The following is a 24,920-nucleotide window of genomic DNA, read 5'->3' as shown; positions in this document are numbered from 1 at the left end:
TTATTTTTTCATAAAATAAGCAAAAGTAAACTTTATTAAGTACATCTACTCGAGGATGTAAGTCTAATACATCATTCTTCAAAAATAGTCATTCAAATTAAGTTTAGGAAGAGAAGAACAAACTGCTTTTTTCTTTGTCACCTTCCAGTGGGAGAAAAAACACTCAAAGTGTTACTCTGAACTTTAATTTTCTGTTTGATGTACACAGAACTCTAAGTTTAGGCTAGGAAGAGTATCATTATCATAATAAGAGCTCATTAACCAAATCAATATCAATAACTAAATAAACCTAATAATGTTTCCTTGGACCTTTGTGATCAGTTAAATTACTATAGTCAATAACCAATACAACCATTTGGTGACATTTTCCAACATCAAGGGAAGAATAAGAATCAGAGGGAAGGAACACTACTTAAACAATAGGCATAACTAAAAGTTTGGGTCCATCTAAACAATATGAGGCAGAGGATTTTAGTGAACATAACCATTTTTAAAAGGCTAACACAACGAAGATGGATGAAAAAATTTCTCATTAGTAGGCTATCAAGTTCTTTAGATATAAACCAAGGAGCGTATAGCTGGGTCATGGGTTAGAACTACTTTAAGCTCTGAGAATTCTGCCAATGATCTCTACAGTGGCTGCATCAGAGAATGGGATTTCCTTTTCCATATCCTCACCAGCATTTGTTATCAGTTTACTGGGAAAGATGAAATCTCAGAGTAGTCCTAAATTGTATTTCCCAAATTATTAAGAATGCTAAACATCTTAAAGATATTTCTTAGTCATTTTTATCTTTGAGAATTCTCTGTTCAGATCTACAGCCCATATTTTAACTGTGTCATTTGCTTTCTTAATCCTCTTTTTATGTGTTATATATATTTGGCAATTAATCCTCTATCAGATGTATGGATAAAAACTTTCTCCTACTCTTTGGGTCCCTGTTGGCTTCACTGATTGTTCACTTTAATGAGTTGGGTAAATTATTGATTACAATCCCTTGCCTTTTACTTTTCTTCATTCCTGTTTGTCAGTTGTTGACTTTAATTTCTCAGCAAAACATAGTTCCATTTAGAAAGTTATTTCCTATCTACATGGATAACTGACATAAATACGCATTTTATTGAATGGTCTTCAAGCAAGCTTACCACTGGGCTGTTGTTTTAATGAGTGGACCCCTACAAACATGGGTGTGTGCACGTGCATATGTGTGGGCGTGTGTGTGCACGTGCATACGTGTGTGTGTGTGTGTGTGTGCACTGCATACACAGAAACAACTGAGTCCATTTAGTGTTGCTCTTATGCACATATGTGTAGGTATGACCACCTAGGATTGGATAGCCTAGCAGTGGTTTGTTCATTGAAAAAAACTGATTCTCCCTTTCTCATTCACCATCTTTATATTTAGTGAGGGTATGTGGAAATTCCTCCCATTCACATGACTGGTATTATTACTGTGCCCATCCTGTTTTGGTAGACACACTGCTGGGATTTTATGGATGAAATTTCCCTGTCATATCTAGAATCTTCTATTTCTCTGCAAGCATCTCACTCCTCTGGCTCTTACAATCTTTCCCCGCTCTGTGATTTTCTTCTAGCATTAGGTATATAAGTTGCACTGTAGATATATCAACTTATGTTGAGCAGCCCACAGTGACTTATTCCCTGCATAGTGACCAGCTGTGTCTTCATGTAATAGTCTCCATCTACTGCAACAAGAAACATATTCGATGAGGATGAGAGTTATACTTATCTGTGCCATGAGAATAGCTATATAGAAAACAGGAATTATATTGGTTTGGGAAAATGGCACGGTTCTTCTTTTGGGTCTATGACCTCTCCATCAATTGGCTTTTGGCTAGGTTTATACTGCTAGGCATAAATCCCTCCTATTGAATCCAATTAGAGAGCTGTTGGTTACCTCCAAGTTAAAAGCACCACTATTCTACCGTTGGGGATCTTTTGCCTGGCTGGTCATTATTGTAGTCTATGGGGTTTACAGCTGAATCGGCTGTTGGTCACTGTTCTCCCTTGACAGCTTGCATAGCACTTCCCAGTACTGATAACTAGTCCCCAGGGAGGAAGTTTCCTGGTCAGTTCCAGCTAGAATCCTCCAAGTCCTATGTCCACAGTGTGTGGTATCTTCTGCAATAAAGTCAGACTTTCAAGTTGTGGGGATCAAAACTTATATTCTTTAAAAAGCCTCTTGGATTACCTTGACCAAAACCTCAAAGGAAGATATCCCATGCCTGGCACTAGATTTTATGGTCTATGGCTATTGGGAGGAGCATTATCACCCTGAGAAACTTGGCATAACCCATTTAAACTAGAGGGGGGAGGGAGGGGGAAGAGGGAGAGGGAGGGAGAGAGGGAGGGAGGGAGGGATGGAGGGAGGGGAGGGAAGGAGGGAAGGAGGGGAGGGAAGGAGGGATGAGAAAGAGGGAGGAGAGAGAGAGAGGAGAGTCCTATTTTTATTTCATTTTTGATATGTAAGATGAAATTTGGCAAGGGTGAAAAAATAAATCACAGGAAGGGCTTAAAGCAAAAGATGCCTTCACATTCTTCATATTTATTTTTTCATTTCCCACCACTGCTTTGAGACGAATGTCTGCAAAGAAGGCTTATAGTAATGATGATAACCATGTGTTTGCTAAAGTAAAAGACAATTACTTAACATTTATTTGAATACTCTCTGCCTACCTCAGCCCCAGCTCACCACAGAGAGCCCACAGGATTTGATCTCATCTACTCAGAACTTTGCTCCACCCCAGTGGTAATCAAAGGCTCTTTAGGAGGGTGTCCCTGCTGCAGCCAGTAGGATGATGATTGCTTGATTCCTTACTTAAATCTGGAATGGTCAAAATCCAGACACGGGGATTTCTTGGTGTCCTTGCAGGTAAGGAACCTAACCAAGGTCTATAGAACGTAAGCATTGAAAAATTAGAACTCTTCCTCTTCTTCTTCCTTCCCTCCCTCCCCCTCATTCTTCTTGCCATTTCATGAGCAAAGGGCCCCATTCCCATTGGCCATGCTGTCAAACCCCTCAAGTACTGTTGATGCTCAGATGAGCACACAAACGCCCAAGATCTCAGCCCAGAATCAACTGACCTGACCTTAACTCCATCTGATAGCATTTTAATGTTGCCTCAGCATAGCTGCCATTTTAATTTGGGTGACTCTCCTACTGTGTTGCTGCTGCTTGCTGCTTCCGGTTTTGCAATTTTAAATGTACAAATTTAGTCAATTGCTTTAGTAATACCAATCTCCTTATTGAACAAGAATAGTATTCTGTTTTAAAGTAAAAATATCCATAATATAAAAAGAGATATAAATAATCTTGGGGTAAAGCCAGAGAGCCCAAATTGAAAAACTGCCTCATGTTGTAGTATAAGAATGAAAATCAACTCTGTATAAATCATTGGTATCAGTGAATTCCTCTTTGTTCCCAAAAGCTTACTAATGGTCTGCTTGCTACAAAGAGAAAAGAGAAGAAGATTCTAACATCTTGCATTTTCAACCACATTGCACTGAATTAAAAAATAAAAAACATAAAACAAAGTATATCCTGACAGCAGTGGCTTAAGCTAACAGACTTGGCAGGCTTCCAGCACATTCGCTTCAAGAAACCACAGGCTCCTCTTCATGAAACGTATGGGCACTCTCATGTCCTTTTGTTGAGTAGGACTTCCCAGAGTGACAGAAACTACGGGGAAGAGCATGCACCGACAGCCCCTTTGTCTTTTCTAAATGTAATCTTCAAAAGGACACTTAGGTCCTTTTTCATCAGCCACGGCAGCTTCCCATGAGCTCCTGGGTCAAGTGCACACTTTAGCATCGGTGTACTCTGGCTCCCACTTGACTCTGAGATACTTTCTATATAGTTTTATTATTATTATTAAACAATAATAGACTGAGAGGGAGAAACTCACTGTGATTCATGAACCATATCCAGGTGGCTGATTGCCCTTTCATTTAAATCTGTGTTCATGTAGCCACACTTCTTAGGAACATAAATCTACTGAGGGCAACAGCATGCTGAGACAGACCGCCTCATCTCAACCAGAGTCCAGTGCCTGCCATGAATTATCTGACAGCTGGTCACCCTCCACTTCCAATCTCATAAAGTTTAAATATTCAAGTTAATATCCTCCTGGTGGGGTTATTCTCCCGCAGAATGAAGAAAGAAATCGGAACATGAATGCAAACAGCGAGCACTGTAAAGGCTTCCTTCACAGTTTAGAAACTGCCACCATCAGCCAGACCAGTCCTCACAATAAAGACAAAGGTCAAAGTTCATTCCACATGGAGTGTAGGTGAGGTCATCTATGGTAAAGGTCTTAAGCATTAATTCTTTTTGAAGCCAGATCCTGTGACAATTTCATACACTATTATGTTGAGATCTAACAGACAATGTTTTTAAATTAGTTCATGCATTTTTGAGTTTCATAAGTATTCACATAAATGCACAATTCTTAGATTTGGTTTCATCTAATAAAATTAAAAAATGCAAGTTTCTTTGCAAATGGCCAGAATACATATCGTAAGGTCTTTCCCACCAATTTAACAATAAAAATAAGTTGTTAGCTTACATAGGTTTTGAAGTTGTACAGCATAATATTCAAATATCAAATAGTCAAACCTTAAAGGCACCAGTCAAATGATTTTTTTCTAAGCAATTTTAATGAAATTGTTTTTTTAAAACCTGAAATTTTGAGAAATATCAAAATAAATCAAGTAAATGGCATTTGAGTAAACTTTTAAGAACTTTTTTTTTCTGTTGTGACTGGGAGGAATTAACTTGGAATCCTAAAAACTCACGCTTGAAGCATGACTTTGGTAGGTTTTATTTATATTGTCATTCTAGCATGGAGATATCAGCATTTGGTATAATGATGATGTGAAGGAGAAAGTCCAGCGAAACTTCATGGGAATAGTTTGTAACTAACATCACCAGTTTTTATCCTTTGTAACGTTATACAAGCAACAAAGGAATAAGGCTTGCATTCAAACGTGTACCTTTATAAAAGACAGTGCTTCTCTCTATTCCTAAGGAGGATGGACAGATCTAGGAAGCAAGCAGCGCTGTTAGGAAATGAGTGGGAGGAGATGGAGTTTGGTGTCCTTTCCCAAGCACCCTGCCCACACTTGCCTATCTGGAACTGAAGTTACTTTTAACTAGAAAAAAATAATTCTTTTTGTGTTTCTTTGCTTTCAGGAGGAAGGGAGAATAAATCTATTTTGATAATGTTTTTGTTAGGCAAAGTATGCCTTAGATGTTATTAAGCAATGCGACTTTATTTCAGACAAGTTAAACGAAGCTAACATAAAGTACTCTTCCCACATTAGACACCTTAAAAAATAGACAGAACCCAGAACAGTCAGAAAATGACTCAATACAAGTGATAGGGATACATGAGGGAGGTGTGGCATTCATTCATTTACTGGATTTGTCGGAGCGTTGAAGGACATTTGTAGATCCCTTCCTTCCTAAGGTGGTGCTTTACAATCCCATTCATGCCAGTGCACCGCAGGTTCTCTTGGAGGAGTGCCAGCTGAGCCAGTCCCTGGGACACCAGAACAGATGAAGCAGAGGCCACAGCAGGAATTGTGCAGGCAGCTGGAGCTGTGGCTACCACGCTTCCTGGACAGTCAACAGATGAGGAAAGCCTGAGACTTTTGTCACGATCCATCCTTTGCTTAACTTCAGCTGCTGTCAACTGGAAAAATGGAAGGCCTATGTGGGTGCCAGCAGTGGTGGCAAAATGTGTTGCTCTGCTCTGTGACACTGATTGCAATGTGAGTCCTATTTTAAGGGGTATAAATTACTGATTCTCTAATGCTACTTTGGACACACAGTGTGGCTAGGTGGAGATAAGTGAAGACTGAACTGTGTGACAGCTGGCTAGAGCATCTCTGAATAACATGACTAGCAGAACAGTACATAGGTGGGGAAAGGGCCGAGAAGCCGCTTAATTCCACCTGTTACTACCCGAAGTCCTTTGAGCCTTGCTCTGTTTGCAAAAACGTAACATACTGATTCCTGTGCCCACTTGATATCAGAGCTCTGACACAGCAGCAATCTTCAGCCTTTTATAACCCATAAACCACAGGTAACTTCACCTAATTCTTAGATTTTTCAGATGAGTTGGGCAAATGAAAAGACAGCTCAGTCAGGCAGCAGTGGGCAGTAAACGGCTGTGTCAGAAGCGTGGTCTAAACAAGGAATCAGCAAAGGAATTAAGAGGGACAGGGAGCGTGTGAAACAAGGAGAACGATGATGAATGAGAGGACAGGGAGTATACACATGGCCTCCTTGACAGTGTTAGATTGTCAAACTCAGGAAGACATGAACACCATAAAGAGACTAGGAAAACTGCCACCGTCCATGATGCCAGTTCTCAACTGGGCTCATTTGGGAAATGTCTGGAGATATTTTATCTGTCTTCTTGGAGGTTACCAGTATTCATGTGGAATACTCAAAGATTTTATTAAACACGCTGCAGCCAGGTGTGGTTGTGCTCCCTCCCCCAATTTCGGCATTCAGAAGGCTGAGGCAGGAGGATCAAAACTACCTATGGCTACCTCAGGCAGCACAGACCAAAGAAAGGCCCTGTAAAAAAACCATGTCCTGTAAGAGGAATTACCCAAGAGAAAGGATCATGTCTAAGTTGACAAATAGAAAGAAGACCAACCAGTGCAGCTGAGAAACTCCAGGGCACTGACAACCTGTTCAGATGCAAAACAAATGATAGGTAGTCCTGTCAGCAGGAGACACAGAAATGTACCCTAATTAGTTTTCTTCGAGAATGATGGGGTAGTAAGCAGCGATGGGAGATAAAGAAACTAAAAGGGAAACAGAAGAGAACTGACGGAGGATGGCCCTCTATCCTGATGCAGATTATGACTAGTGGAGAGATTTCTTTGGAAAGGAAAAGTGATGGATATGTTCCTAAGGTGTAGGAAAAGGAAGAGTTCAATGTGATGAAGGAGAGTTTGCATGAACAGAATACGTGGTGCAAATCACACAAAGCTCATTACCCAACCCGAGATGCTCAAGACCCACCTGACCTGTTACAGTGGGAAAGGGTACAGTGTCCCTGCAGTGTAAAAAGGCCCATGTCCTGGCATGGGTTCCCTGCAAATATTCTATGGCAAATTCCTCACAGACAAACTGGGAGGCTATGTTGCCTCTCTAAGAAACTATTCTTGTTGACGAGGCTGCCTTCACCCTCAGAATCCCACTTGCCTCTGCTTCCCCAAGGCTAGGATAGGAAGTTCGTGACTCTGTACCTGACTTGAGCCCATTGTTATTGTGAGAGTCTATCAAACTGTCTAGAACAGCCTGTAAAAATGTTCACTTAGATACATACTAGGAGTACTAATGAAAAGCTGGAATCTGTAATATGTCCCCTCCAAAAAAATGTCCACTTATACTATCTGGAGTCCCAGATGAAGCCGTTGCCCACTGAGAAGACCTCTGCTGTGTGAAGGAGGCACCTGCACACATGCTGCAACCCAGGCTTAATTGCCCAGGCTGGTCTATGTCACAGGAGTGTGAGGACAGGCCCATGCCGCCTGCCGCCTAGCACCTAAACAGAGCCTACTCGTGGGTCTCCCTTAGTGTAACAGTTTCTGCTGCTGCTCACTAAAATGTAAGCTAACGTTGAACAGTATCGAGAACAACTGGTTAAAGCAGTTGTGCACACCTTTAAGTCCAGTATGCGGGAGGCAGAGGCAGGTGGAACTTTTGAGTTTGACGCCACCTTGGTCAACATTAAGAACTCCAGGCTAGCAAGCGTTACATAGTGAGACCTTGTCTCAACAACCACAACAGAAAGGAAGGAAGGAAGGAAGGAAGGAAGGAAGGAAGGAAGGAAGGAAGGAAGGAAGGAAGGAAGGAAGGGGGAGGGAGGGAGGGAGAGCAAGAGGAAGGGAGGGAGGGGGAGAGAAGGAGGGAGAGAGGAAGGGAGGGAGAGGGGGCAAACAGACATACACACACGGGCACACACACACACACACACACACACACAAGAAAGACAGAGACAGAGAGGAAAGACAGACAGACACAGATAGACAGAGAAACTGACAAAGAGAGAGCAAGAACAACTGAGCTAGCTTGTTGGAGCCCACTCCCTATGGTGGGGTGCCACGCTCAGCCTCAATGCATGGGAGAGGGGCCTGACCCTGCCCCAACCTATCATGCCAGGCGATGTTGACTCCTCATAGGAGCCCTTACTTGTGAGGAGGAGTCACTGGGGGTGGGCTGAGGGGGAGGAAAAGGGGGTGGGAAGAGGTGTGGGGAGAACTGTGGTTGGAATGTAAAATAAAATTAAAAAATAAAAAAGTAAAATTAAAAACAAAGTATAATTTTGAAGTTAGTTGAGAATACATACAATAAAACATCTTTTTATTTTTAAGGCTAAAAACCGGGCACTTGTGTTGTTTCAGGATTGATGTCAGAAGCCATAATAGAAGAGGCCAAAGCAGTCTGATACCAGAGTGAAAGGGTCTCTGGTTTCACGTAAAAATAGCAAAGTGACAGCAATCCAAACACACCATTACACTGGCAGATTGAAACTGTTCATGCATGATTCATCTGTCAATCACAGCTTCTGACCTGACATGGCAAGTGTGGTGGCTCATGAGTTAATCACAAATAATTTCTCCAATTTTAAAATTATGTACATATATATATTAAATATTTTGCTTTTTCTAAATTTGAGGATGCTACATGCTAGATTTTGTTGTTCAGTAGTAATATAATGATAGGCCTAAGTCATAATTCACCTTTCATGTTAAAGTTAATGTGTTGTCAAGCAATAAAAAAGTGATAAGAAAAATAACTTTTTCATTGTTAAAAGAAAATGTTAAACCTTCTGATTGTAGTGACTATCTTTTAAGACTCAGATGTTATTTTAATCTGCTTAAATTCTGCTTTACCAAATGCGTCCACTCATACAGTCAGAAACTTGCAATGGATTTGAAATCAATTCACCCTCAATCTCACAAGTTATGAAGCTGTGTCAGCCAAAGGCACAACGACACAAGACATATAGCAGTTTCAATCTTGGAGAAAGGAAGAAACAAACTGAACTAATTAAAAATAAAATCACAGGACTGGAGAGAAGGCTCAGAGGTTAAGCACACTAGCTATTCTTGCAGAGGACCTGGGTTGGCTCCCAGCATCCACATGATAGCTCACAAACCACCTATAACTTCAGGGGATCTGATACCCTCTTTTGGCTTCTATGGGCACCAGGCACACATGTGATACACATGCATACATGCAGGCAAAAAAAACGCTCCTACCCATAAATAAAAATCACTTTTAAACACCAAAGCCTAGCACCAAGAGTAAAAAGCAAGCAGCCTTGGTCTTCTAATTATCTCCATTTCAATGACAGGACACTTCTGAAGTTGTCCTGCAGCACTCCAGACCATTGTGTACACACAGTTTGTCCCCCCAGAGCACTCACTTTAAAGTTAAATGGCCACTGTATATGATGACGGGTGGGGCTGAGTGGGAATGTGAGATGATAAAGTTTCTGCTGTTATGAGTGGATTAACAGACCAAAGTTTTTCTTGACACTGGGTCTGTCTCAGATGCAGTTTGGAAAGTTCATTCACACAATCCCTGTCTCTTCCCATATGATGCTCTTAGGACTCTGCCAGCAAGAAGGCCATGGACCAGTCATGGTTGAAGACATCAACCATGGACCAGTTTCTCTCTCTCCTTTGTAATTTATGGAGTCTTTGGTGTTCTGATGTTAACAACAAACACTGAACTGATGCAATAGAATCAGAGACAAGGCTATTTTCTTTGTCTTTACTATGGCTCTTAATATCCCTTTAATGACAAGGAGAACCAGAAATACATATATCTCTTAATAAGTTTGAATGTATACCGGTTAATAATGTGGTTGTATGCTTTCTGAAGAGTCCCTGAGGGAATGAACTGGCATCTGGGCACATGCTTCTTTGAAGTGCCTGACAGAGCCAGGACAGTTCAGACACTGCATGTCTCTTCCTCAGACTGACCTTCCCATCATTTAACAAGAAGTGAGTTGTCACCTACAAGAACTATAACTAATAGAGGCAGCTTCTAAATGAAAATGGCTCGTTTCCTTCCCACAGCTAAGCAAAACAAAAGGCTTCTAAAGGAGGTGTGCACAGAAACCTGCAAATGAGCCCCCATCTCCCACCAGCACATGAGTGCGAACACATATTCTAAGCTATCAGCTTACGAAGGAAGAACCAGAGAAAGCTTGCTCTCTCGCGTGAGTCTTGGGTGTCGTGTTGTTGTGACCCTGAAGTGTGAGTGCGACCCTGGAAGTCTCCCAAAAGCCCACAATTTCACGTGAATGGTTCTGGCAAAGTAACTTATAATTCTGTGGTCTTCCTGACTGAGCTTGCCCCTTGACCACAGGGCTCACCGAAAGGCTCAGTGTAGCGAGTTGCACATTTGTGTAATGGTTTAAATGCCAAATTGCACATGTGTACACCGGATCCCACCCCTTTGACTACAGAGAAGCCTTCTCGGGAGCTGTGCCTTGCATCCATTAGCATTATTAGAAAGGCATTTCTCTACCACACATCATATTAGTCAATGCTAGAATCACCTAAACTATCACAGCATTTCTTCCTTTTGTTGTATATTGAAGATGTATCAAGCATATTTTAAATTAATCGTCAAATAATACAATGACTGAAGGATACAGTGAAATCATAAAGTCATTTCTGGTAAGTCACCTCTAAAACTTCAAAAGTGCTGGTATTTATTTCAACCAATATTATCTGCAAATCCAGCCAAATCTTAGTAGCTTTACCAGATTCCTGCTCTCAAGTGTTCCAACAGAAAACGGTGCTATCCTGCCATCTAGTGGCTGTTTTCTAATATTGCGGAGACACGTGTTGAAGCAATACAATTTTCTTTTTTTTTTTTTTCACTTTCACATAATCTCTTTATTGATGCTGGGGAATTTCACACTATTCACCTTAATTTCATTCACTTCCCAGTACCATCATGTCCTCCCCTCACCTCTTTGGTAAACCCCAAAAGAAAACTAAAAAAAAAATAATGAAAATAAACTAAAACAAGAACAAAACAAAACAAAAAAGCCTCTTCGCTTCTCCTTTTTTCCACCCTCTCCAACGCCTCTTTATTCATGGAGCTCCTGGGGGTATGATTCCATAGGACCAGTCCCTTCACAAGCTCCAGCAGGTCCTCAATGGGGTAGATGTTAGGGAGGGCCAACCCAAACTGGCTGAGGGCCTGGGAAGTAGGAGGTAGCTGAGTTGGTCAGACCAGGCTACCGGGAACCAGCAGCCACAGGTGAGGGGGTGTGGGGTAAGCCAGCTCCCCTTTGCCCAGGCCATCTGGAATTTCTCCTTCACATGTGGTGAGGGGTGGGGCCATCTCCAGGTCTCTTACTGCAGTGTCCAGTGAGAGGCAGAGCCAGCTTTCCCAGGGCCAGCAGCGGGTATGGCCGACTCAGCATGGCCCTCTGATTCATCATGCATGGTTCCTGTGGCCCTCTGAGGTTACACAGGCCACAGACACCAACACAGACCCCAGCTGCACCTGGACCAGATAGGGCCCTCAGCAGCAGCTCAGGTTCAGATGATATCCTGGTTACAGTTGACAGCACTGGCCACTCGTGGCTCTGGGACACAAACAAGGCCACAGGTTGTGGCCCCAAACCCAGGCTTCCTTGTGACCTCTGGTGGCAACACAGGGTTCGACTTCAACACAGACCCCAGCCCTTATATTTCAACTTCTATATCTAATACATGGGTCAGAAGCAATGACTTGCTGACATGACGGGGAAATTTACTTAAAGTAAGCATGGGCAGAATAAAATTGTAGGCATAAAATATTTCAAAGGCCAACTCTGGAGTCGACTGGATTGAAAAATTATTTACATAACCTCTGCTCCTTTAAGAAATAATACAATTTTCCGGGAGGGAAATGTTTCATAAAAATTAGCCTCAATCTGGAACACTGAATTTGTTGAAAAGCATCTTAAGCATGTTCGCTTGTTTAGAGTTCAGCTGCGAAGGACACTGTATTTTTAATACACAAGGGAGAAAATGACGACAAGTGTTAACTTCCCATGTCCACGCACTTAGTTTCCTACATGTACACGGTCTAATGCAAATATACATGGTGAGTTTTGGTCCAGGGGTACCAGGAGTCCTGCCACCGTCTATCGCTCTGTGGTTTCTGATAGCCCCAGGATTAAAGAAAGGCTCGTCACTGAGCAGTGACTACAACTTCTATCACCACACACAAAGATTTCCCTATGACCTTGTGTTACCCTAGGGACTAAGCTCACCAAAAATGCCACATCCACACCGCCACACAAGCCCTCAGCCTAGAAGCAAGCTCAGTGCCTACACTAAGAATATGTTCAAGTTTCGAGTGGGAAAGTAGCCGTGTCCCCCACAGCCCCTGCACCTTGTTCAGCCTAAGAGACAAGAACAAGAGTGAAGCCACTGGAGACCATAAGGTGACAACAGCATAAGTGTACCAAGTGGAGTGTCCACAGAGAGTGGGGATGCATGTAAAACGAAACCTCTGAGGTGTCCCCATGGTCAGAATTTCTATCATGGGGTCTCGCTTTAAAACAGAAATGAGACAGTTTGCCCCCAAACAAGGGAGGGTTGCTGCCTGGCACACTGTTGTCCGTCCTACCCCATGAGACTCTCAAGTGAAAATTTAGCCTCTCTGATTGGCAACATCGATTACGGATCCCAATTTTCCATCCACTCTGTGTTCACTCTGCCAGAGGAGTGAGCAGCCTCACGCTCAGAGCATTACTCGTTTTCTGCAGACAGATGTACAGACTCACCAGACTGTTCATTTTGGAGGACGAGGACCCGGCTCTGGGCTTTCTTAAGCTGCTGGCTTCAGCGTGCCCATCCTTCGGCTTTAAGACCATTCTGCTGCTCCCTGCTGTCCCTTCAGACGAGGACCGCAGCCGCCGCTCTATGTATCTTCCTTCATGATACGGACTGAGGCTACTGGCAAGAACTTTTCCAAGACAAATACAGAAAAATGAACATCAATACTTACATGGGGTTTTTAGGTAACATAGCATTTTAAGATTATGAAAAACCTTAGAATGATTCAAAGGTCCTCTACCTCAGGAAGATTTCTAAGCTTACAGTCACAGTTCGCTTCGTCCCTTTTGCAGACTCGCAGCAGTCACATAGACACTAATCTGTCTTTGTGTCACACTTGCCATTCCATCACTCAGGCATCTGAGGCAAGAGGATTGCTACTAGTTCAAGGCCAGGATGTGTTTCCTGGGGAGTTACGGTCGGCCTGACACTTTGTCTCAAAAATTATCACACAAAAACATGTCGTCCTATGTCAGATATGCTCACAACAAACTCACCTATTTAGACTACAAAACTGTTGTGTTCTAAAGGGACTAGTTCAACAGTTGTCTTAATTGTTTTTGATGATAATGTCATTTGATTTATTTTTAACTCTATTTGACATTTTATATCATTCATATAAAATAGCGTAAGACTCTGAACTTTACATCAAGCTAATCTCCTCCGGGCTTTGCTACACAGTGGCCTGTCTCCCAGTCTGCAAAATCTGAAGCACAAGGAGTGAGGCAGAGCGTGTGCCCATCAATCATCTTCTGGGACTCTTGGGTGTACATCTTCCCTGCCCCACAGTGCATTTGCTTAAGAAAGAGTTAACAATTATAAGAACAAGTAAGACCATTTTTAATTAACACTTATAAAGACCACACATTATCTCTGGATACCTAAGCACCATTGAGACAGTTACTGCTAGCAGCTGTGTTAATAACAGAGAGAAAATAATAAAAGAGAGCATGTAAAATAGGCAAGTGAGTGGGGGACATTCAACAGTTCCTTTGAGTATTTTGTGGAAACCAAAGTGAAATAATTCACTCACACACACACACACACACACACACACACACACACATGTTCCTATACACACTCATGTGACAATCAAGGTAAAATCATTTAAAATTTAAAGCTATATAGTTAATGTTGATGCAGGTTTTGAACTTGGCGGGCTTTCTAACTCCAAGGAGTATACTTTCATTTACTTATATCAAAATATGGATCCTAGTTAATAGAGCTATGTTAACACAGGAAACCAAATTGAAATTGCACAATTTCCTTTATGAAAACTTTGACTGAAATGCTTCCATTTCATCAAGTAGCAAGTAACAGTGCCATGACAGTCACATTCCAAGCAGAGTTGCCTTCCTTCCACCTTCTTCTCAGGTCAGAATAACATAAATAATACAGCTAAGAAAAATGAGTATCACAGACTTACATCTCCATCATAACTGAGACAAGTTTAAAAAGCAATCTAAGCCAACATTTAACAGTAATTATAAATGCAAAGGAAATGTGCCTCCACCCAAGATGCGGAGTAAAGATAATTAATCAAATAATAATGAAAACTAATTTACATCATTTTTGAACATGGAAAATCTGCATACCTTTGGCAGCACTTCCTTCATATCCATAGGATGTTTTGTTAAAAACATGATGATCCCCAGATGAAGGGATTACTCTTGAGTCTGAAACTGGGTGGACTCCTTTAATGCGGTCAGCCAGCAACTTGTGCTGGTCATAGGAGCCCAGTATCCTGGGCGAGCTGGTCCTTGGCATTGGTTCAGCAGTGGGTTTCTCTTCTCCTTGATGACCAGCTGGCAGGTGGGTCTCTGGGTCACTCACATTCCTAACAAGGGCCCCAGTGCTTTGCAGCAACACATCTTCCTGGTTTGCAGCAGAGGTCTCTGGTAAAGAATGCAATTCGTTGCCATACCGGCCATCTAGCCTGTACCTCCCAGGAGACATCATCATACAGGGCACAGTCCCCACAAATTCCATTGCTGTCTTTGTGACAGCGGTGAGACCAGGGGTGGGCTGAGAGGTAGCATCATTGTGACCAAAGTTGTCGCAGTGGGATGCCGTGCTTCCACTTTTAGGAAAGGCATCTGCCTCAGACAAAGAGTCTTCAGTCAAGGCCAAGAATTCGGAAGGGGTTTGAGCTGTGGTCAGGTCTGTGGAAAGCAGAGGGGATTGTAAGGAACTTCCTGCATGCTCGGTTACATCCGCGGAGCAAGAAGGGGAAGGTCTTCCTAAGGCAGGCTCTCGCTCCTGGTACTGTGCTATCGCCAGAGAGAACTCAGGCTGCTGTACTAATGACTTGGATTGGCTCTGTGGAACTGACTTCGAAAATCTGGAATGAGATGAAAAGGATTTGGGGAGAAGCTTCTTTGTTGACTGTTTAAGAGAACGTCGAGTTTGTTCTTCTGTGAATCCAGAATCATCCCCTTCGCTTCTGCCAGAACTTAGACAATTTATAAAGACGTTCTTATTGGTTGAAGGCTCCTTTTCCCTTTCAAAATCTTCTGTCAGAGATCTTGTTATCTTCTTACTTCGAGAACTACTAAAACCCACAGAATGTCCTCCCCTGGTTTTGACTTGTTCCTCCAAACTTAGTTTCTGCATATTGCTGTGACTGGGTTGAGCACCATTGGAAATACTAAGGTTCTGGTCGGTAGGTTCTGGCTTAGGTTCACTCCCCTTCTTGTGGTGGAAGCTGATGGAGGGAGCCCGGAATATGCTCCTGCGTTTCCCCATGCTCCCTGAGCTGGAGTTTGTGCTAGAAGGGGAGGAGCTGTGGACACCAGCGGTGTTACTCGAAGAGGGTGAAGAAGGGAGAGAGTCATGTCTTCTACTAATACTTTTCCTGAATATTGGCAACCGGGAGACCAGGGTACATCGTCTTGATCCTGAGTCCCCCATTGGGACCCTGAGGCTTACACTGCGATAGCCAACTTAGCAGCCTGGGAAAAGATAAAGAAAACAAGTCAATAGAATTCAATCTTGACCAGGACCCAGTAAAGCAGAGTAGAGCTTTTCATGACAAAGAATTTGCTTATCCTACAATAATAGTATGCCAAAATCAGGATTTAAGAAAACAGAAAAAGAAATTATCCACAAGCTTTTATCAAAATCTTAATATTAACAAAAAAATTCAAGATTACCCCCAAATACTTAGTCTACTAAAAAGAATGCTGGGTTGGGAAACACAACATAGTTATTTAAGACCTGACCAGTCTGCTTTTAAATTCTGGTACATTTTTAAATCTTAACATTTTACATTTAAAAACAACCATGTTTATAACATATGGCTCAATGGGTAATCTAGGCAGCTTAACAGAAACACAGACCAGACACTGGCAAGCCAGGCACTAAGATCTGCACTCATGAAAAACCAATTGGAGCATATTCTCATGGATGTTGTCTGACACAGGAAGCTTATGGATAATCAGACCCGACAAAGAAACCCTGTTACATAAGACATATAGAGAGTTACAGATGAGGGAAGAAGTCTATGAGCTAAGGAAAAGACTTGATTGAAAGCTCAGATTGTTGCTAATCTTGAGGCTCCCAACAGTGAGTCATTCAGAAACCCAGGACCCTTATGACCAGGTTGGTGCACCTGGATACCAGTAATGAAGAAGATACAGGAAGGGATGGAAAGGTGATTACTACAATCCTTTTTGATGCACAAAGGATTTCTCAGAGATAATCTCTTTTTGTTAAAACTCTAGAAGTAAGTAGTAATGTTATAGGTATTTCATAGCACAAAGAAAGGTAACAATAATGTCACCAGCTAATGAAGCAAACCAGACGAGCAGAGCTTTCTCTACCCCAAGGCTAGCTTATGGTCCATACAGCATACAGGATATTCGGCATAAAGAAATCAAACAGGAACTGACCTGGAAATTTCCTCCCCGCTGGCTGCCAAAAGGTACAGTGCATGCCACTAGGGGGAAAAGGCAACCAATGTTCTTACCATGCGGTATAGCCAAGATGCTACAATACCGGTCAGGCAAGATGTGATTCCTGGTTCAATAACGACATGCATGTTATGGAAGTAACTAGCCACTTTCTGATTTGACTTGAGGTCTGCTACATAGGGGATAACTCATGGCTGGTTCAGTCAATCTGGTCAGAAGCGCATGGGCCCTAGAATTGAACTGCTCAGTGTTGCTAAATCAGTAATATAATTGCTGCCAAAATATGATCATCATTGACATATACTTATCAAGGTATTTCTTGGCCTTTCCTCTAGCATTTCTTTTTTGAATCAGTACTCAACTGAAAGAGTAACTCAGTTCTAGATCTCTTCACAAGTATCCAGAAGATTTATGTGTGGAAAATCTTTCAGAAAATCTTTTATAGTAAGTACTTAATGCAAACGGTGAGACAGCCCCTAGGCAAGTGTGGAGCACATAGGCTACTCATGTTGGTTCGTTAAGGTGAACTCTGTCTTTGAGTATATATACAATCTATTAAAAACAAAAGATTCTTTAAACTTGACTCCATTGTACATAAGTCTTGTTTCTGGCTGGCAGGAATAAATGGCAGAAAGATAAAGTACCTGCTGTTCAGATTTCCCATAGTCCTAGGAAAGCTCTGTGAGGCCTGGCAGCTGTCACTCTTTTCTGCTTCTACCTTCATCCTTTGAATAGCTGAAGTTGTCTGCATGCTTAGATACTCCATTAATTATGGAGTACATAAATAGAATGGATTTCCAAGTGGGTAGCTTTGCTTTGAGCCCATCAATATTTCAAACATAAATAAACACATCAAGCTGTACACCTTTCAGAAGCCTTTCAAACTATTACAAAAACCATGTGTATAAAAACTGTGTTTATGTGAGACATATGCTCGATAATGACATAATGTTGGACAAATTGACTGAAACGCGGTCTCATCACTGTTGGAAGGCACTGCTGGCTGGTTAAGGTTGCAGTCTCTCACGTCCTGACAACTTTTCCCAAAAGCTTGGCCACATGGAAACTCCCTCCCTCTCCAGAGAAATTTCCTGTTCTCTACCTGCCCTTATCTAGAGAATGTCCCTGGGCCCTGAGGACTTACCTTATCTGAAAGCTGTTTCTAAGCCAGATGCCTGGTTTATCTTTAGCTTGACCCTTGGCACAGATTCCTGCTACACGGCTCCCTTGATGCACATATGATAACTAAGATTTGTGTTAGGAGCCTTCTAATAGGACTGTGACACTTAATGCAAATTAGGGTTTGTCCCCAGGCTCCCTAATCCTGTATATCCCTTATACTGTAGAATAAAGTTGAGCTGATTCACTGCAGTCTGTCTACTGGAGGGCTGTATCAGCCGTACCCACAGCTTTCCTAACTCTGTTCCCCACTTCTGTTCCCTCCACTTTCATGGACCAATGCAGCCAATGATCCTCAGGGAGAAGCAGAGCAGCACATCATATCACCCTCATTATACAGAAATGTGTTGTGAGCGTGACAGTATTCTCATCCCTCTTTACTATGTTATAATCATAAATGTAATCTTTTAATTATTTAATAAAACTTCAATATTTCATTTCTATGCACTTCAAAATAATAGAAAACTCTTTTCTCCATTACTTTCTTTTGTTGTATTGGGGTGGGCACGGTAAGTGCCAATACGCACATGCTATAGCATACATGGAGGTCAGAAAACCACTTTGGGGAGTTCATTCCCTACTTCTAATGTGGGTTCCAGCAACTGAACTCAGGTTGCCAGGCTTTTGTGAAAAATGCTTTCACACTGAGTCATCCCACAGGCACTCTTTTCTCAATTATTATCCGATCGTTCTTAACAAAAAGTTAGTGAAAATGTACATTGTCCAGGGGCTTCAATTACCATAAGAATTATTTACTTTAGATAAAACAAACTTATTAAATACATTAAAAATATGCCTTTTCACAGATGCAATTGACAACAACAACAAAAATCTGTGTCTTCCAAGACTCTGTGAAACATCTGTAACAGAACTAGAACAATGGGAATGATCATTTCACTGAGGCTGGAGAGATAACTGGGCAGTTCACTGCTCTTGGAACCCATGTTTAGTCCCCAGCATCCACACCAGCACACAGTTACCTGAAGCTCCAGTTCTAAGGGATCTGACACACTTGTCTACCCTTCAGTATTTTCACACATGTGGTACACATACAGAGAACCCTGTACAAATTCATACAAACTAATAAAGATAAATTATTTCATAGGAACTTTGCTAATGATGAGGTGATACCACACATAAATTCACAGGGAACATATTCAGTCACCAGTGTTGTGACGTTGGGCTATATCTAAGCAAATGATACTTGGGGCATGCAATACATGATATGAAAGCGAGTGATACATGGAGTCTGTAATCTACAAATCGATATGAAAACAGTCACTCATCAAAATCTGTGCTTATGTACAGAGTGAATCAATACTTTCACATTTATTACCAACTTCCCCTAAGCTGCATTTTTATTTAGATTTAAAAGCTATTTTTTTGCTTTTCCAGGAACAGTGCTTAGAAGCGCTCGGAATGGGCTACCATTTGACATATCATCATAGGCTTTCCTGCAATGCAGCCTCTAATAAAAACTAGGCTGTCGAGAACCCCTGGCAACAGGATTGTTTGCCTTTATACCAAGAAAGCTGGGAAAGCACCTAAATCCTCAGGTGGTGTGTGCCCAGGCAGACTTCGAGGGGTTCGTGCTGTGAGACCGAAAGTCCTTATGATATTGTCTAGGACAAGAAGCAGGGCCTATGGTGGCTCCACATGTGCCAAGCATGCCTGTGACAGGATTGAGTGGGATTTCCTTACTGAGGAACAGAAAATTGTTGTCAAAGTGTTGAAGGCACAAGCACAGAGTCAGAAACTGAAGGAAATATGCAGCTTTTTAAAGTAGTAACAAATGCAATTTTTCATTCATTCATTATTCAAATTGTTATTTGTTGCTTTTGTGAAGAAAGCAGCAGAAGTTAAATCTGGCCCCAGCCCTACTCTTTCTGAGACAAGCTTGCAGAAAATAACCACATAGCAACAATACGGCCACTCTCAAAAGGAAGTCTACTTTACCTGGGAAACCTCAGGAGAGGAAAGCCACAGACACAAATCTTCTACAAGTAACAGTTCTCAACTTTGAGTCATGCAAGAATAACTCATATGCAACAATATCAAAGCATGCAGTTTGAGGAAATTTCCCAGCAACCTTATCTATCAACAGGACCATCTGAGCAACATGGTGAACAGTACCTGACTTACCTTTTACAGAAACAGGCTATCTTTATCCAAATGCTTGGGGGCAATAATGTAAATAATTTCAGATAAGTGCAAAGAAATATGGGTATAACAGTGATGGTACATGAAGACTAAAGGTAAATTTTTATGGTCTACCTACTTTTATATACATAAACAGAGGTTTTTGTTATTGTATTCTCAGTGTACCTGTGTCTGCACTGCAACCATTGTATGAGGTGAAGTACAGAACTTCCCACTAAGGTGTTATATCAGGGTGTGGTGTTTCAGGTTTGGGAGCATTGGGGTTTTTGCATTAGGGATTCTCAACTATAATCCCCTTCCTTTCTTTGATCCACATATTTGACCATGTTGATCTGTCTCTTGTCCACACATAACTGAGTAACTATATCAACAAAATATCCAGACAATAATTCTGAATTAAACGATTACCTCTGACTCAGAACATGATTCGCAAAAGGTGAAATTACATTTGTTTAGGAAAGGCAATGCCCACATAACAAATGCACAGTGTAACAGGAAGGTAGGTACCGGAAAATATGTCTGTTCTTGTCACCTGTTCTACATTATAATATGCTATTGAAAGACCACAGAATGGGATGTATGGTTTAGCAACCTTAATTGCAGAAGGGCTGTAAACCCACAAAAGGCCAATTCCGGGCTGCTGACCACCTGTGACGAACTGACCAGGGCGTCAGAGATGGGCAAACAAGATTCGTGGGAAACAAGGAGATGATAACCACAATTTACTTAGGGAGAGATGATTAACTCATACCAAGGTTTGAGGAATTTACAACGTGTAGGTCAGGAAGACATCTACTTCCCCTGGTCAGTAGTCACGTACCCCTCTTCCCCCCCCCCCCGTCACAAGATAGGGACCCCTCCCAAAAGCTTGTGGTTTTTCTCTTTAAAAGCTAATTGTAACTGAACCTCGGGGCCAATCGGTCTAAAAGCTGACCGAGAGGCCCATCTGCAGATGCCTAATTAAAGCCTCTTGCGTGTTGCATCAATTGCCACGTGGACTCTTGAATCTTGGGGCGACGAATCCAGGGAACCCCAACACTATTATATAGGGTTTGGTTAGATTTTAAAATGTCTATTAATTAAAGGAAGCATTAACTGTAGTCTACAGTAGGATTCTTACAAGCAGTAAGGCCTCTTAGGCCAGCAGATTATTAAGGGATTGCTCTCTGGACACAGAAAAGAAACGAGAACAAAGTTTGTGGCACAGCCTAGAGACAAGTTTAGTACAGACTCCGGAGAACAGTGAAGTGGGCTTCACGATAATCCCTGATACCTGAGGCAGGGGGCTGCTGTTAGTGCCAGTCAGGGGCATGTAGCAGACTTTCTCAAAGAATGAGAAAACACTAGGAAGATATTCGATGGGCAAGGAGTTAATATCTGGAATACATAAAGAATTCTATCCAAATCAATAAGAGAAACATCTTAAATGAGAAGTAAATGAGCAAGGACTATGAACATTTCTCAGAAGAGAACAAATGGATTAAAATTGAAAATAAGAAAAGATCATCAGAGTCTGGCGAAGGGGTGGCCATGGCAGCTGCGCAACGACCAGGGTGGCAGCGGCGTGCCAGACTTTGAATGAGCGGAGCAGGGACTGACTAAGCCCAGTGAGCACGAGCCTGAGACGGTAATTTAAAAGTTTGTACATGCCTGGCAACAATGTTCTCCTTCCTAAAGAGACTAATATGCAGATCTGGCAGAGGAAGGAAATTAAGTGGAGAACAAATAACTTTGCCCACTACAGTTGATTATTCGTCTATCCCTAAGCAGACAGATGTGGAGGAGTGGACTTCCTGGGATGAAGATGCCCCTACAAGTGTAAAGATTGAAGGAGGGAATGGAGTGGGGCAACACAACAAAAGTCTTTGGATCAACTGGAACCTGGCTATTTCAAGGACATGACACCAACTATGAGGAAAACTCAAAAAAATGTCATGAAGAAGAGAGAACCACTGAATGTTGGTGTCCCCGATGACAATACAGGTTTTTCCAGTGGATTGGTGGCTATGCAGGACATGCCTTTCATTCAACAATCATCAGAATTAGGAGACTTAGATACCTGGCAAGAAAATACCGATGTGTGGGAAGAGGAAGAAGATGCAGCCTGGCAAGCGGTAGAAGTTCTAAGGCAGCAGAAGACTGCAGACAGAAAAGAGAACAGCAGAGCAGCAAAGGAAGAAGACAGAGACGGAGGCCCACCATCTGATGAAGGAGCAAAGCAAAATCGTTGTGAAGCTCTCCTAACACACGCTTGCCCATCACATCCCAGTGCCAGTAGAAGAAGTCCGGGCCTGCAGCCTACACGACAAACGTTTGTATGAGCCGGAGACAGTTTTCAGAATACAAATGCCTGCTTGATCTTCTTGTGTTTATTGGGCCATCCAGGACACCAGGATTCTACCACAATATCTTGTGTACTGATAGGAATCAAGACTCAACCCAAATCACTGACACAACCATTTTCTTCAATGTGTTCCAAATATCAGACAATTGTTTGCTGTAGCGAAGTTATTTCAAGTGGAATAAAGCAGACCAGTACCTCTCAAGCTAGTGTTCCTAAGATGAATAAATTGGATGTAAATAATTTTACAGTAGAAGAGTCCTCTGCTATCTATTATGCTTTCATTCATTGTGCATAATTACAAAGTAATTTTAATAGCCTTTTTTTCCATGATCATTTGGCTTAAATTAAACAAAGTGTAAGGAGGGCTTTATACCGTCCTTAATTTTGTTTGTCGGCAGTATTAATGTACATTTTCTATAATTTGAACTGGCATTGTGTGGTACAACATTAAGGAATACGATGATTTGGATTTTCAAGAAAATAACATTAAATGCAATAATTTTATTTATCAAAAAAAGATAATCAGAAACATTAGTGATTGAGAAATGCAGAAACAGAACTCCAGTAAGACAATGGAGAGCAGAAAGTAGAGTGCCCACTAGACAAGCACAGAGCCTGTGGTCATCACCAGGAACCATGTCAACATTCACACAGAGACCTGCGTGTGCAAACCTAACGGAAGGAGGCAGAGTCTTGCATCCCTGTGGCTCACTGGCCAGCAATCTAGCCAGCCGTTTGCCCTAGTTTCAGTTAGATACCCTGTCCAATGGGAAGTGATCAAGGAAGACAAGGAATGTCAGCCTTTAGCCTGCATGTGTGCACATGCATATGCTCACACATGCACTAAACACTCGGGTAAAAAAAATTAATATGCTACTAGAGGACTACGAGCCAGAAGATTCATAGGGAATCCTACGTGACCAATTAACTTCTGAAAGACACTCAACTCACTGTTTAGTAAGAAAAACACAAAGTAATAGTTTCCAATCTCAGTATTCTGAAAGTTGGTAATGTTAGATTTGGAAAGACTTTAGTAGTTAGAGATTTAAGAAGTGGGTGTCAATGATCAGAGTCCCTTCCTCCTGCAGCAGATGGGGACAAGTAAAGATCCATAGCCAGACATCATGCAGAGAGAAAGATCTTGGAACACGTCGATCTAAATGAAATATCTCCATCAAATCCCTCCCCTCAGACCTCAGGAAGTCCCATGGAAGAAGGGGCAGAAGGAAGCGGGAGACAGAGGGGATGGAGGACACCAGGAGAACAAGACCTTCTAAAACGACAGAGCAAAGCTGACATGAACTCAGAGACTGAAGCAGCAAGCACAGGGCCTGTGTGCTTCTGCACCACATCCCCTGCACAAATACTGTAGCTTTCAATTCGGTACTGTTATGGAACTCTTGAGCGTGATAAGTGGGGCTCTGATTCCTGTGCCTTCTCTTGGGACTCTTATTTATTCACTTAGCTTGACTTGTCCAACTTTGATATGATAGCTTTTGTGTCATCTTATTGTATCTTATTTTGTCATGCTTGGTTGTTATCCATTAAGACACCTGCTCTTTTTCTACTGGGAGACAGAAAGGGATTGAATCTGGCTGGGAGAGAGGGTGGGAAGGAACCGGGAGGTGAAAAGAAAGGGGGAACTGTGTTCAGAGCCTATCGTACGAGAAGAGGACCTATGTTTAATAAAAGGTGGGGGGGGAGAAGGTCACAGGTCACACCACCAACACCATTTAGAGATTTACAAAAAGAAGATGTGAAATCGAAAACACTCCACAGTTCATCATTTTGAAAGAATAGCATAAGTAGCGGGCACAAGGATATCCAGGGTACACAGTGAAAATGTAAACGGTGCTGACGCTGAGTGGCATAACAGACTTGACACATAGTATTTATTGTAGAGAATACTAAACAAAAACTAAGCATATGAGTTGAGAACATGAAGTAACGTGGAAACAGTTTTCCAGACATCGTTGGGTTTTATAATCAAGCTGCTAAGTTATAATCTACATTAGGAAATAATGTGTGTAAAATAAATATTCTGAACATTCATATAGGCATAAAAGCATGTGGGAAAGTCCCGAAAGATGTACTTCCAACCATTGGACATGGTTATGCTTAAAGTGGACTCTTGCCTCAGATGCTGTCATCAACGGGACATCAGTACCATATGTAATAATTTTTTATTATATTTATTACATATTTTTATTAATAATAATGAAAATACACTCATAAACTTGGTTTGCAGTTAGACCTAAGAGAATAATAAATGAAGTATAACAATGTAGCCTAATAGGAATCATATCATTGAAGAATATACACAGGTGCGTGTAAAATGAATTAAAATCAGGTCTGGGGCACAAAAACTGGTAACGGTGGTTGCCTCTACAAAGTGCAGAAGAATGGGTGTAGGTAAGGCCCTGGA

The 24,920-nt window shown here is 41.8% G+C and overlaps 1 protein-coding gene and 2 pseudogenes across 4 annotated transcripts in view; 2 read left to right on the top strand and 1 right to left on the bottom strand.

The window, feature by feature from the left end:
• The window catches only part of Ccser1 (coiled-coil serine rich protein 1), a 1,057,181-nt gene that overhangs the window by 916,844 nt on the left and 115,417 nt on the right, over window positions 1-24,920 (bottom strand). For all 4 annotated transcript variants that reach the window (XM_040737638.1, XM_021230621.2, XM_040737639.1 and 1 more), the window contains 2 exons: window positions 14,497-15,852; window positions 12,850-13,031 (listed from right to left, as the gene is read on the bottom strand). In XM_040737638.1, the coding sequence (XP_040593572.1) occupies window positions 12,850-13,031; window positions 14,497-15,811 (1,497 nt within the window). In that variant the 5' untranslated portion in view covers window positions 15,812-15,852. The remainder of the gene's footprint in view (window positions 1-12,849; window positions 13,032-14,496; window positions 15,853-24,920) is intronic.
• Window positions 19,411-19,777, top strand: LOC110342010 (annotated as a pseudogene).
• On the top strand, window positions 20,234-22,395 carry LOC101826805 (annotated as a pseudogene).

This window comes from Mesocricetus auratus, unplaced genomic scaffold (genome assembly GCF_017639785.1).
Source record: "Mesocricetus auratus isolate SY011 unplaced genomic scaffold, BCM_Maur_2.0 Super-Scaffold_100676, whole genome shotgun sequence".
NCBI classification, from domain to species: Eukaryota; Metazoa; Chordata; class Mammalia; order Rodentia; family Cricetidae; genus Mesocricetus; species Mesocricetus auratus.
This window is presented reverse-complemented; position numbering and strand designations above follow the sequence as displayed.